General features: G+C 39.8%; 1 protein-coding gene across 3 annotated transcripts in view; it reads left to right on the top strand.

Moving 5' to 3' along the window:
- The window catches only part of SECISBP2L (SECIS binding protein 2 like), a 43,058-nt gene extending 31,527 nt beyond the window's left edge, over positions 1-11,531 (top strand). For all 3 annotated transcript variants that reach the window (XM_019533636.1, XM_019533635.1, XM_019533634.1), the window contains exons 14-18: positions 983-1,145; positions 1,765-1,985; positions 3,433-3,587; positions 5,533-5,752; positions 6,975-11,531. In XM_019533636.1, coding sequence (XP_019389181.1) covers positions 983-1,145; positions 1,765-1,985; positions 3,433-3,587; positions 5,533-5,752; positions 6,975-7,648 — 1,433 coding nt within the window. In that variant the 3' untranslated portion in view covers positions 7,649-11,531. The remainder of the gene's footprint in view (positions 1-982; positions 1,146-1,764; positions 1,986-3,432; positions 3,588-5,532; positions 5,753-6,974) is intronic.
- The last annotated feature ends 1,759 nt before the right edge of the window (positions 11,532-13,290 follow it).

Below are 13,290 nucleotides of genomic sequence, written 5' to 3'. Positions count from 1 at the left end.
GCCTTGCTGGTGCCCCTCACCTCCCACCCACAGCCTCTGCTCCCCTGGCCCTGCCAGTTTGCCAACAATGGGAACTTTCAGGAACCTAACCCCCATGGCTGGCGAGGGAATCAACATCACTCCCTGCCCCCAATGAGGGAGGGGGCAGGAGCAGGTGGTACCCAGCTGGGGTGGGGCGGGGGGGTCTCCCACTGCTGCTTGTGCCCCGGAAGGGCATGGGGGGCAGGGGGGCATGTGCCCCTGGATCTCTGGGGGCAGGCAGGCTGCAGCTGTGGGCTGGAGCTGGGACTGTGCCTGGCTCTTCTTGTCAAGGGCTGGACTCAAGGCGGGGGCTACAGAGGGGGCTGCAACCACCCCAGATTTCACCATAGCTCCCTCCGAGCACTGCTGCCACCTGCCTGCCCAGTGCGTAGAGGGAGGCGGGGGCTGAGCTGGGAAGAGCTGGGGCTGTGCCAGGCAGGCAGGTGGCAGCGCTGGGAGGGAGCTATGGTGAAATCAACTGGGCTTGCTTGATGTGGGTCCTTACTGGATCCTTGCCAGCATCTGTCAGGGTTCCCTTCAGTCTCATGTCTGTGTCCTCTGTCTTTTGCTTTTGGGAGACAGCCCACTCTTCTGTTTTTCAGATCCTCTCTCTTGAGGGCTCATTCTCCTTAGGAAGGTATCCAGTTGCATAAACTTGTTACTTCATGTTGTTTATATCTTGATGGCCTCTTTTCTTTTGCTGCTTCCTCAGTGCAGATCTTGTCTTTCTGTTCAGTAGTATTTATAGCAAATGTTAAGTTCCTGAAAGTTGAAATATGTGCAAAAATCAGGTAAATGGATATGGTATGAGAATTCTGCTCAGTGCATGCAAATGATCACATTGATAGTGGTGTAGAGAGAGAGGTGATAAGTTCCATTTATTATTATAATACTGTTTTAAACTTTGGATTTTGTATGTAAAGGTATTTTATGTTTCAAAGCTATAATCCATTTATTTCAGAAACTGGACTAAGTATGCCTAGTGATACTTCGCTCTCTCCAGCAAGTCAGAACTCTCCATATTGCATGACTCCAGTATCACAAGGCTCCCCTGCTAGTTCGGGGATAGGTAGTCCCATGGCATCTTCAGCAATAACGAAAATTCACAGCAAAAGATTCAGAGAGTAAGCACTTTCTATAAGTATCTTGTACCCAGTGCAAACATGCATTTATTCCTGACATTTGGCACTTGTTCTTTCTTGCTTGTCACAGGATAGGTTATAATTTAGAGGAGCTTATTTCAAGGAGGGTGGTGTTTTCTGTGGGGCTGGGGAGCATTAACTAGGCAGAGATCACTTTTGAAGGTCTTAAAAACCAATACATTTTACTGGGAGGGAGAAGCTATTTTGAGATTTGGGAGTTGGAAACTGTAACACAGTCAAACTTCAGTGCTGTTGAATTACCTGTAACATACTAATGCCTCTTCTGTTGATTTTATATCAAGAAATAATCAATTGTGCCATTAATTTTATTTTCTGTGGCTTCATATTTGGGACAGGTAGTATTTTGACTGAATACAGTTGATTATTATTATTATATTTGAAATAAATTTGAAAAATCTTTACATCTTTCCAGGTATACACTTTATTTTCCTAAATAAAAATGCATTTATAAACTAAGTAACGCATATAAAGGAAGTAAAATGTTTTGGTAATTTTTTTCTTAGAAAGAAAAGTTTTGTATGTCAGTGAACTAGTGTTGTGTGCACTATGTGCTAAAACGCAATGTTTTCTGAATTGACAGATATTGCAATCAAGTCCTAAGTAAAGAAATAGATGAATGTGTAACTCTGCTATTGCAAGAGCTTGTCAGCTTCCAGGAACGAATTTACCAAAAGGATCCAATGAGAGCTAAAGCAAGGAGGAGGCTTGTTATGGGTCTGCGAGAAGTTACTAAGCATATGAAGTTAAACAAGATCAAATGTGTGATAATTTCTCCAAACTGTGAAAAAATCCAATCAAAAGGTATGTGGGCTTTCGATGAAACGATTGAATTTTTAATTGGTGTGTGTATGTTGCATTTTCCCTAGTGTCACCCTACTGGTAACTCCTTATTAAAACATTTGTTGTCCCAGGGAATGGAATGGCCTCTTACCTCTTCTTTGTAAAATGAGTTCATATTGCTCTGCCCTTTATTTCTTCTGTTATGACTACAAGAAAGTAGCCCATGTTGTATAGTTTAGATGGAAATCTAGCATGGCTGTATCTAACCTTTTAACAGCATATAGTTTACATCGGCGGTGTCAAAAATATGGGCCACATCCGGACTGTAGAGCCCCATCATCTGGCCCCTGCTGCTGGCCCTGGGTCTTGAGCTGACCCTCAAACTATATACAGTGAGTGCTGGACCGCTGGAGCATGTGCCTGCTTTAGAACCTGTGCTACATGCAGTACCCACAGCGGGCTAGTCTGGGATCACCCCATGCCCCCACTCCAGCTGGTCTGGGACACAAGCTGCACAGAGCATCCATTCCAGTCATTCAGGGCAGGTGCCACATTAGGTGCAGGTCCTAGAGTTGCGGGTGCTAGAGGTGGGATCCTGTGAGCCCACCCCCTCTTGTATGATGGATCCAGTGCCTACAATGGCCAGTCTGTGAGTGTCACCTGTGATACCTGCTCCAATCAGGAGCATGGTCCTGGACTGGCGAGAGCAAGTGCTGTGGGTGCTGGATGTGGCAAGTTGAGGATGAAGGTGGGAGTCTGTGGGCTCAGTCCAGCTTGTGGGATTGTCTCTGCCCTGTTCCCACAGCCCATGGATTGGTCATGCACCATTCATTTGGCCCATGGGGCCAAAGGAGTTTGACACCCTGACTTTCCCTTTTTTTTAATGTAAGAAAGAAAAAAGTGATATTTTGATTGTAGTCCTCATCAGTCATTTTCGTATTAGTTGTCTAAAGTGTTTTCACCAGGAATTTTGCTTGTCTGTGTTTACCTCTCATGTCTAGTGTATTTTGGCCGTCACCACAAAGCAACTAATTTCCTGAGAATATGGACGAGAAGGGAAAGTTCTGCTGAATCACAGATAGCTCCTTCTGAGAGTGCCTGCGGCTATATTGCTGTTGGCCACAGAGTTGGGTATAGAACATGCCCAGGTGTACAGATTAGTGTCCATGTACACGAAAGTACTGCTTGTTCTGCTGGAGTACAAGACTCATCTAATTTTAATTTTTTTTAACGCTGTCTTCACAGCATTACTGCTTGTACAAAGATATTTATTTGCTGACTTTTGTTTTCCCCTCTCCCTTCCCCCACCCCTCCAGCAAGTGGTTTAAATTAAACAACTTGTGGTTGTATATACAGAAGTTTTTAGCTGTTTAAGATGTGCACACATTATGGGATGCAGACTTGAATCCAAGTGTATCATTCCTGATAATTATTCTGCACTTCAGCTTTCAATGTCTTTTCTCCTAAGGTGGATTGGATGAGGCTCTGTATAATGTAATAGCCATGGCACGGGAACAGGAAATTCCTTTTGTCTTTGCCCTTGGACGCAAAGCTCTTGGTCGTTGTGTGAACAAGTTAGTTCCTGTTAGTGTGGTGGGAATCTTCAACTATTCAGGTGCTGAGGTAGGTGAACTGTGTCTGCAGAATGGCTGAAATTAGTGAATATCCTTTTCTTTTTTTTTCGTATGATGCATTTGAGCAAAACTTTATTGTTCTTGAGCTTGCAAAACCTCTGTACTAAATATGCAGGGTATTGATTAACAGGCCCCAGAGGCCAATTTCACATTGGTCAATGTTCAAAACTGTATCTCTGCAGAACTGATAGGCCAGTGCATGTTCATTTAATGTTAGATTTGCTGTCACTCCCCCCCCTCCCCACAAAAAAAAGAAAAAAAGAAATATTTGGACCAGACTTGCAGACTCCTTGAGGGGATCACTGGTAATGAGGAAATCTAGTAGGGCCCTAACACTCCCTTTCCTTGCATCACAGGATTATCTCTTGCTTCATTTGGCAAGAAATTATGTTGGGGGTAGTGTGCTGACTTACTGAATGTGACCTGTGCTTGCAGCGTGTTGTCTTAGTTTGTGACATAACCAATCCTGTCCTCCAGATGGACAGTAGGTACAGTCTGCACTAAAACTTGTGTGGGTTTGATTGATTTTATTTATTTAAATTTTATTTGTGGCAAAGGGAGTGGAAAAGCTGTTTTATGTAAATAATATATATATTGCATCATCATAATACTTATTTGTCAGCACTAAGTAGTAGGGGTGTGATTCAGATTCGGCCCGGATCAGGGACAGTGATTCAATTCGTTGACTTGGATCACTGTCCCTGATTCAGTTTGGCCGAATCTGAAGATTCGATGCTGATTCGGAGCCTCAGCAACACAGACATTGTTTAAATGGGTTTTTTTTCTGCATGCCTAGAGGTAGCAGTGCAGCTTTTGCTGCATTGCTGAGGTGGATGGAGCATCCCACAGGAGTGCAGGGGGACCGTCCACGTGCTCAGCAGTGAACCCAGAAGTGGACCGGAAGTACTTCTGGTCTGCTCCTGGGTCTGCCAGGGAGCTTGATGATGGGCCATGGGGGGACCCTGGGTACCACCCCCCCAGACCCAGGAGACACCATTTGCCAAGCCAGGAGGTCACGGGGCGGGGGGGCCTGCTCACTCTGTGGCAGATTGAGAAGTGTTTCTGGTCCACTTTGGGGTCTGCTGCCAAGTGCGCTGGAGAGCCCACTGCACTTCTGTGGGATGCTTTGTGCACCCCAGCATTACAGCACTCACGAGCCCCTGCTACCTAGAAGTATACAGAAAAAACATTTAAAGCTGTGTCAATGTCTGAATCTTGCCGAATTGATTCAGAGAGATTTAAAGCGTCTCCTGATTCAATTCAGAGATTTGGTCGCTGAATCGAATCAGGGACCAAAGCTTTGCACAGCTCTACTAAGTAGGTGTATGCATTGTCCAGAATGAAAGCTTGCAGTTCAAAGGGAAATGTAGCTAAGCTGCTGCCTAACTGGCTAGGGCTACCATTCTTTTGTGTGTCTCCTGAAACATATTGTTACTGAAATTGGCAACCTACTTGAACTCCTTGAACATGCAAAATAAGAACATTTCTTATTCTTGGGTACAAGATGTTCTGCAAATCCATTGTCCAGGCTGAAGGCTTGATTGTTGGCTCTCCACATCTAGATGTGTCATAATATAATGCATTCAAAAATATTTATGGAGGTCACCTTATTAGTGAAACCATAGATGCAAAATATAAACTACACCAGTTTTAATATTTTTTTTAAGTGTTTTCCTATCGTTTGAAATGAATTGATGGCATTTTTCCTGTAAGCTTGTAAATAATCAGTATTCTAACTTTTGCTGCCTACTCTAGTGTCATCTAAAACTATCTCAGTGGAAAGAAAAAATTGTGAAAATGTGAGAGTAACTTCAATAGAAAAGAGAGCTTTTCATTCAGGTCTTGAATGTATGGGACTACTTGATAAAAGGAGAAATACTGTGAAAATACTGTTTGTAAAGAACTAATAAATAGAAATATGCTTTTATATGTAGGACTTATTCAATAAGTTGGTATCGCTGACTGAGGAGGCCAGAAAGGCATACAGAGATATGGTTGCAGCCATGGAACAGGAACAGGCAGAAGAGGCCCTAAGAAATGTTAAGAAGGCACCTCATCACATGGGACATTCTCGTAACCCTTCTGCAGCAAGTGCTATCTCATTCTGTAGTGTTATCTCAGAACCTATATCTGAAGTGAATGAGAAGGAGTACGGTAAGTGAAAAGGCTTACAGAAGGAACATGGTAATTTATATTTCCATGACCAAAATGTAGGACTTGCCAAATGATTCTTACATTAGCATTTAGCCGTATATAAATTAAAAAACAGATGAAATAAAATATACAAGTTCTGGAGGGTGATCCCAAATTGGTCAAGCTTCTAAGTAGCCAGGGCAAGCTTCTGGGGAATTCTTCCTGAAAGACATGAGAATAATGATTTTAGTCCTAATTCACAGCTGTGTTCTAACTTTCTAATACTACTTCAATGCAGAGCAATTCAGGAAAGCAACAGGAGGATCTGCTTCTAAGTAGGAAAATTTTCCCATAGCCTTGAGTTTATATGAGGAGACACAGCCTTGAACACGCATAAAGGGGTCATGTAACTGAGGAAGAACAACAGAGGCAGGAAAGAGCGGAGATAGACAGAAGCATTTAAAGTTGATGCTGAAGGGAAGCTACCAAAGTGTTCTGGAGGGTGGCCCTGACCTGAGTATTAATCAGACTTGATTTATGCGTCAGCTCATTTAAGCACAATGCATAAAAGGGGGGCAGGGGTGGGATTGCACCAATCTTGCAACTCAAGCATATAATAGTTGTATGATCAAGGACAAATCGGTAGTATAAATTGCCATGTCCCTGAGCCAACCCTTCTTTTAGTTAAGTTTCTGTCTTGATTGCTGTAACACTGGTTTTTGTGTTTGGTTTTTCTACTTTAATATTTGAATTCTGAATCAGTATTTATATTTTCCAGCAAGATGGGATTTTAATACTATTTTGGCAAATTCCTTTTGGATTGTTACTGAGAAAATCTTCGTATTCTTTTGCCCGCACACCTCAGCCTTTGCCCTTTCCAGCTTTCTTGTTTGTAGGTCTGAAGCAAGTATGGCACCTCTTTTTTGGATTTCAGAATGGGTTATAGAGCCCCTCTTAAATAAGTTTCTTTAATCATTCTAACTCTCTTTTTTTCAAATTTGTTTTTCTCTGTGTAAGGTTCTGACAAGTGTACTGTCATTCAGTACCTTCCTTAATTCTTGACTTGTACTACTTACTAGTGCTCTTGTATGCAAGTGTACTTATGTGAGTTGATGCATGAACTGCCACATTACCTCACAAGTTTCTTAAACAAGTTCTCTAGGGTTTTTATGTGATTTGTTTTAAAAAGATCTCTCAAAGTAAATGTCAATTTTCTGATAAACTGTTATCTTGACATTTTCAGAAACAAACTGGAGAAGCATGGTGGAAACATCTGATGGGTTAGAAACTTCTGAAAATGAGAGGGAGTCCTCATGTAAGTCTACAGTTCCAGAAAAATCTGTTAGTGTTCCAAATGAAAAAGCCACTGTTAATAAACAGTCACCTCTAGCTACAGTAGGGGCTACCTCAACTGTGAATCATGGAAAAACCATGGTAAGTGACAAAGAAGAGGTGAAGCCAGATGACAATCTGGAATGGGCCTCGCAGCAGAGCACCGAGACAGGATCTTTGGATGGGAGCTGCCGGGATCTTTTGAACTCCTCCATGACCAGCACCACGAGTACTCTTGTACCAGGAATGCTTGAAGAGGAGGAGGAGGAGGAGGAGGAGGAGGATGAAGATTATACCCATGAACCTATTTCTGTAGAGGTTCAGCTTAATAGCAGAATTGAATCTTGGGTCTCAGAGACCCAAAGAACTATGGAAACCCTTCAGCTTGGGAAAACCCTTAGTGGTGCAGAGGAAGATAATACAGAACAAAGTGAAGAGGAAGAGATAGAAACTCCCGAGCAGGTAGATGCAGTAATTGATGGTGAGGAATGGACAGCAGATAAGCACACGAGTAATGTTCAACATAAACCCACCATCTGCAGTTCTCTGAATAAAGAAAACACTGATTCCAACGTTATGCCGTAAAAATAAGCACAAACTCAGGAACTTTTAAAAATTATATTAAAACTGTTGTAAGGTTGCAGCCATTACTTTGTATGCTTCATCTCAACGTTTTGCACTGTTAAGCATTTAATATGCATATTTAATTCACAACAGATATTTTTGTAGCTGTCTTTGTTACTTGTTTCATTAAAAAAAGACAAAACTAACTTAGCTTTTAATCAGGATCTGTAGCTCCCAGAATTGAAATGATCTGTGTAAAATTTCAGTTTATAGGTATTCATTTGAGCCTTTTTTTGTAAAAGGAAAATACTTAAAAATGACCAATTTTAAACGAAATTCTTTTAAAATGTGACTCTTCAACTCATTTTGAAAACATCCACATTTTAAGACTGGCAAAAATTACCACCATTTCTAGTCATTTTAAACTTTGGCCATAATTTTCTAATAATACCAGAAAATAAAAGATGTTTTGCTTCTCTTGAAAGAAAAGCTGAAAGCCCCCACTTTCACTCAAAAGAGTAAATTTATAAGGAAATGTATGCATCACTTTTTTATGCCAAGATAGATGCAGCATTTTAGTTGGTTTGTAAGGTGATGTGTGTGTTGGAAGCTGCTGACTTTGTGCTGAGAGAACTTTTGATATCAGAATAATTCCAACCACAATGGCAAAATAATTATAGATAATGTATTTATTTGTTTGCAAATGTCAGGCTGTAAAAAGTCACTGTGTCTATGGAGCCACAGCTTAGGGAACCATTAACTGTGACCACCATCCATGTTGTTCTTAGAAATTTACTGCTTCCTTCTCTTTTTCACTTACCTCAGAATTGCTGATGTGCATAATTTAATTACAAAAAAATCCAGACAGAAATTTAAATATTTAACAGTGACTGATCTAGTGGCTCAGTGTATTGATGTGTTCACTGCATGCTGTCTTCCTGGGCACTTCTTGTCTTGTGTTCAGGATCAATCTTTGAATTAAATTTTCTCATCGAAAATGTGAACTTTGGTCCTCAGTTGTAGCAGCTTAAGCATTGACTTCCAGAGTAGTAAAGAAAGTAGTGGTTCTATGAAAGGGGAAGTGCCCTGAAGTACTGAGAAGCGTTTCAGTGGTTTGGAAATTGGGAGTTAAAATGAATTTTACTATAGACTTGTTCCATGTTTGTTCCTAGTGTTGAAATTTTAAATCTATCTGATGAATTTGCTTCTGATTTGAGGATGGAGTCAGTGTCCAAACCTTGCCTGCAATGAGTCTGAATTTTCCAACTTTAGTACTGGGTCTAGAGGTCCTGAAGCTGTCAGTACCAAGGATTTTGCTGCAAGAGTAGCCGAAGAATAGCTTGCATGAATAGTGACTTTTTTGGTGGGGAGGGGGTTTGGTGGATTTCATAGGTAGGTTTTAGTGCTATGGAACTGTTCTAGACCACTTGCGTTTTAAAAAAGGAGGCAGTGGAAACTTTCAATGGCACAATACAATCTGATCTTTTTAGTTGCACATAAAGTTTGTTTAATGATTTTGGGACCAGCACTTCTAATATTTGCAATTCTGGCAATTTATTTTTGCTCTGGAAAAATCAGACTCTGGGTTTAGGGATAATATAATCCTCTCGTGCTAACAAGCATAGTAGAAATTAAAGTTTAATGTGTCTAATGTAGACATAGCAAATGCTACATGGGAAAGTGTTGAAAAGAGCTGCTGGTACAACTGGCTGTCTGTCCTGTCATGTTCTTAGTTCCTTAATATAATCTTCCTAGGTACTAGAACAAGCACTGTATAGAAATACAAAAGGGTAAGGAATGATGCCTCCTCATTGTTAACTCCCAACTACTTGTATGGCAGATTTTACTGTCTGTATATTTTTGAAAAGTTTCTTTGCCTTAGGAAATGATAGGGGTTTGAACTGCTGACAGAGTCATAATTTGCTCATGGACACAGCTCCCAGTCACACCAACTCTGATCATGGGTGCACATCAAGGACAGAATTTGACCCAAAACTTCTTTTAAAAAAAGAAAAAGAAAACACTTGTACATTTCCTTTTGCTTATTCAGTGCCAGTGATTCAAATAACTCTTAATCTTGAGGTAATATAATTATAAAGGCTTATCTTTTTTATACGTCTCTTCTGAATTTTGACTGTCATTTTAAGACTGTTGGCATTTGTATCAAACAGTAACAGCTCTTGTAATCTTCAGACCATTATATAATTGTTATTTTGCTACAGGTTTCTTAAATAATACTGAGTTCTTAAAGGTGATTGCAGCACTTCTGGTAGCCCTCAGTTGGCCAGTAGATGAGGAACCTAGTCAAGTTTGACAGATCACCTTTAGAAGGGCAAACCAAAAATGAATGAAGGAAACCACTTAATGTTTGTTTTCTTTTTTGATGGCTAGGAATGAACAATAACTGAGAGGAAGGACAGTGCCTCTGGGATGAGGTCTATTTGCACCTAAAACTAGGGAAGTATCTTGCAATGTTGAGCACTTGAGAGGAATAACTCATTGTGGTAATCTTGATTCTCTCCATATCAGAAATAGCCTAACAGTATTTCATAACTTTCTGATAGGCTGTTTTGTACAGTACCCTGGGGTTTTTTTAAGATAGCTGGATTTCTATATCAATATAAAAGTACACAGTTTGTTATACTGGTTGTTACACTCCCAAAAACTGGTGTTTCTGAAGTTATAGGTGTAAAGATGTTGGTTTTTTTCTTTGTGAAGATGATTATCCAGAAAACAAGTATTTAACTTTTTTCTTAAGATGTTCTTATAGGTCTTGATTTCACTAGATTTAATGCATCTGGCAAAACCTTAGAAATAATATGTAATGTGTGGTAGGGTGTCTGGTTCAAGTCGATGGAGTGGTTATGTATAAAATGTATTTAACATTTCCAGTATCTGTGGAAAAATAAACAAACATGGATAAAATTGGACATAAAGGGGAAAATCCTGAGGAATTTGTCCTTATTCAGAGGAAGTTTGTTTTCTTAGTTTGTCTGAATAAGGCTGTAGGCCTGGATCCGGTAAACACATGCCTACTTGACTCTTTAGGAACATTCATCCTGTTGGCTTCAATAGATTTTATTTGCATGTTTAACTAAGCACCTGCCTAAGTGCAAGCAAGCTTGGAGCTAAGCAGTGACTGAAGGTTTGGGGCCCATAGTTTTTTTAATGAAAATGACAAACTCTTCTACAATGATGCACTTGTCTGATTTCTTAAAATAAAGGTGAGATATGTTTAATACTCAATTGGGTGGAGGTTTACACAGCGTCATTCAGTCCAGTTCCTTAACACAGAGCTTAAATTTGATTAACATTACTTTAAATATGTATGCAAAAAAGTATTATCGTTTGAGAAGCTGCTGTTTGCTAAAACTGTCACTAAGTATTTTCTGTGAAGGTGTGCCAACTAATCAAAATATTCAGTTGATTTCAATATTTTAATCACAAAAATTCAGTAAGACCTGTTTACAAAAACCAAAAACCAGCACAAGAAAGCTGTAGATGGAAACTATATGGGTTTGTTACCCAGCCCTGCCACACGCCATGAAATGTAAGAAAGTCCAACTTGAAATTCTGCTCTACAGAAAGGCAACAGTGACAATGCAGTTGGCACAGCCCACCTTCTAACTATTCATAAATGGCTTATGTATTTTATTTTTAAATGAATTCTAATAAGGTAAACTTTAATCTTTAATGTCTTAAAATTTGTAGTAACAACACTTAGGTTAAAACAGTAGATTATTATTATAAAAAACAATACACAGAATTTTGTTCGGTTTTTTTGTTGTATGAAGGAGAATTGTTCTGTCTACCGTACTTTTTTGGAGTAATAACAGCTTTTTGCACTATGTAAATATTAGTGGGGAATTCTTCCATAACTAATAAAAATGATTGTAGCAATGTCTGGTCTAGTACTGCAGTGATTTATTTAATTACCAGTTACACAGCTAAATGCTTGTTTTCGTTTGAGCACCATATGCTGAACACCTGATCAAGCGTGAAGATGTGCTGCTGTTTTAATTTCCATGCCTGGGTGCCGTTCTGTAGCTTGTCCACAAGGTGGAGATGCCTCCGGGCCTCCTCAGTTTGCCTCCATGGTAATAAACAACATGCCAACAAGGCATTGTTTCCAAATTCAGAGTTTGCTCCTAGGAGGGTCACTGCCCATTCTCTTTGGTTACCATCACTGAAATGTTTCCAGATGATAAGACCATGTCCCAAAGCCTGCTTTGTATCATTAGAGATGTATGTTTTTGTCACTTACAGATTTTATAAAGAATACTTGAATGAAAACTCAAGAGACTTTTGCACAAAATCATTGCTGAGTGGAGTTTTCAGCAGAGCTCTTGGCATTCATTCATGCAGCAAATAAAATATAACAGAGGGCTTGTCTACATGGGGAAACTTACTGGCACAGCCGTTCTGGTTATAATTATACCACTACAGCTATGCTGATAAATTTCCTGGTATAGACGAATCCTAGCTATAAACAGCATATTTTCAGGCTGAAGTGGTGAAGTTGGCCTTTATTAATGTGCACAAATAACTGTAAAAGAGTGTAAATGCAGCACTGTTGCATCAAATAATCCCAGAAAAATGTAGGCTTAGATATGATATGTAAAATGAGTCACTTTTGACAATCTCCCCTAATTCTATTAGTAAATGTCACCATTTTGGGACTGCAATAAAATTGAGCCTGAATGTTGTTTTCAACTTAAAAATTAAAGGGAAAAGCTTCCCTACATGTTGGGTGATTTTGGTACGACTCTGTGCTACAGGACAGGGTTTTGTATTTGCTTCTCCTAATTTCTGCTCTGGTCTCCTTGCCTGCATCACTAACTCCTACATTCTTTCCTTTTGCAAAGGAGCAGGAAGATTGGATGCATCTTTCCAGCTATCGTTGTGACAGATCTTTTTACCTCTGCTATAACTGTGTCATTTACTTACTCATAGCACAACATTATAGATGCAGTTTTAGAAAACTTTACTTTTCTACCAAATTTAAAATGTTACTGGAGTCTTGTAATTATTTTATCACTTTTTGGAAGTCTTTTTGTTATTAATCAAAACTTTAGGTGCTGTTACCTCCTGCAGAATCCACTTTGCACTGAAATTTCTCATGGATGTTTTTAACCAGCGGTGAATTTTAAAAAGTCCACAGGAAAAATCTTTAGCTAGTGTTAATTAATAATGCAACTTCCACGGCTCAAAAAAAATTTTAGATTATTTATTTGAAAGCTTTTTTGTTAAAACCCCAGTTCTCATTGGCCTAGTTCTCAGGGTAAGACTACCTTATTTTTAGCACATCTTGTTTGAATGCCACATTTGCTTGCATTCAAATGTTAGGCCTGGTGTATGACTTTTCCTAATAGCTTTTTCTAGCATTGTTCTGCAATTGCAGTCCCAGGTTGGAGCAGCCAACAGAAATATGAAAATGATTTTGAAAATAGCTGTATGTGCTTTCGCACTTCTGGCTTGGGGCTTGCTAGGTAAGAATCCCAGCGCTTCAAAGAACAGCACACAAAGCATTGGCCCAGCACTCCCTGTTGGAACTCTCACTCCAAGAAAGTAGAAGTTCTTATTTTAACATATGAATATTTTAAAATGTGTGATTTCTCTGGACTTTGCACCACACAGGAATGACTGCCTTTAACTTAAGTAGG

The sequence above is a fragment of the Crocodylus porosus genome, unplaced genomic scaffold, assembly GCF_001723895.1.
Source record: "Crocodylus porosus isolate Cpor-Errol unplaced genomic scaffold, CroPor_comp1, whole genome shotgun sequence".
NCBI classification, from domain to species: domain Eukaryota; kingdom Metazoa; phylum Chordata; order Crocodylia; family Crocodylidae; genus Crocodylus; species Crocodylus porosus.
The sequence above is the reverse complement of the archived record's forward strand: the minus strand, read 5'-3'. Positions and strand labels throughout refer to the sequence as shown.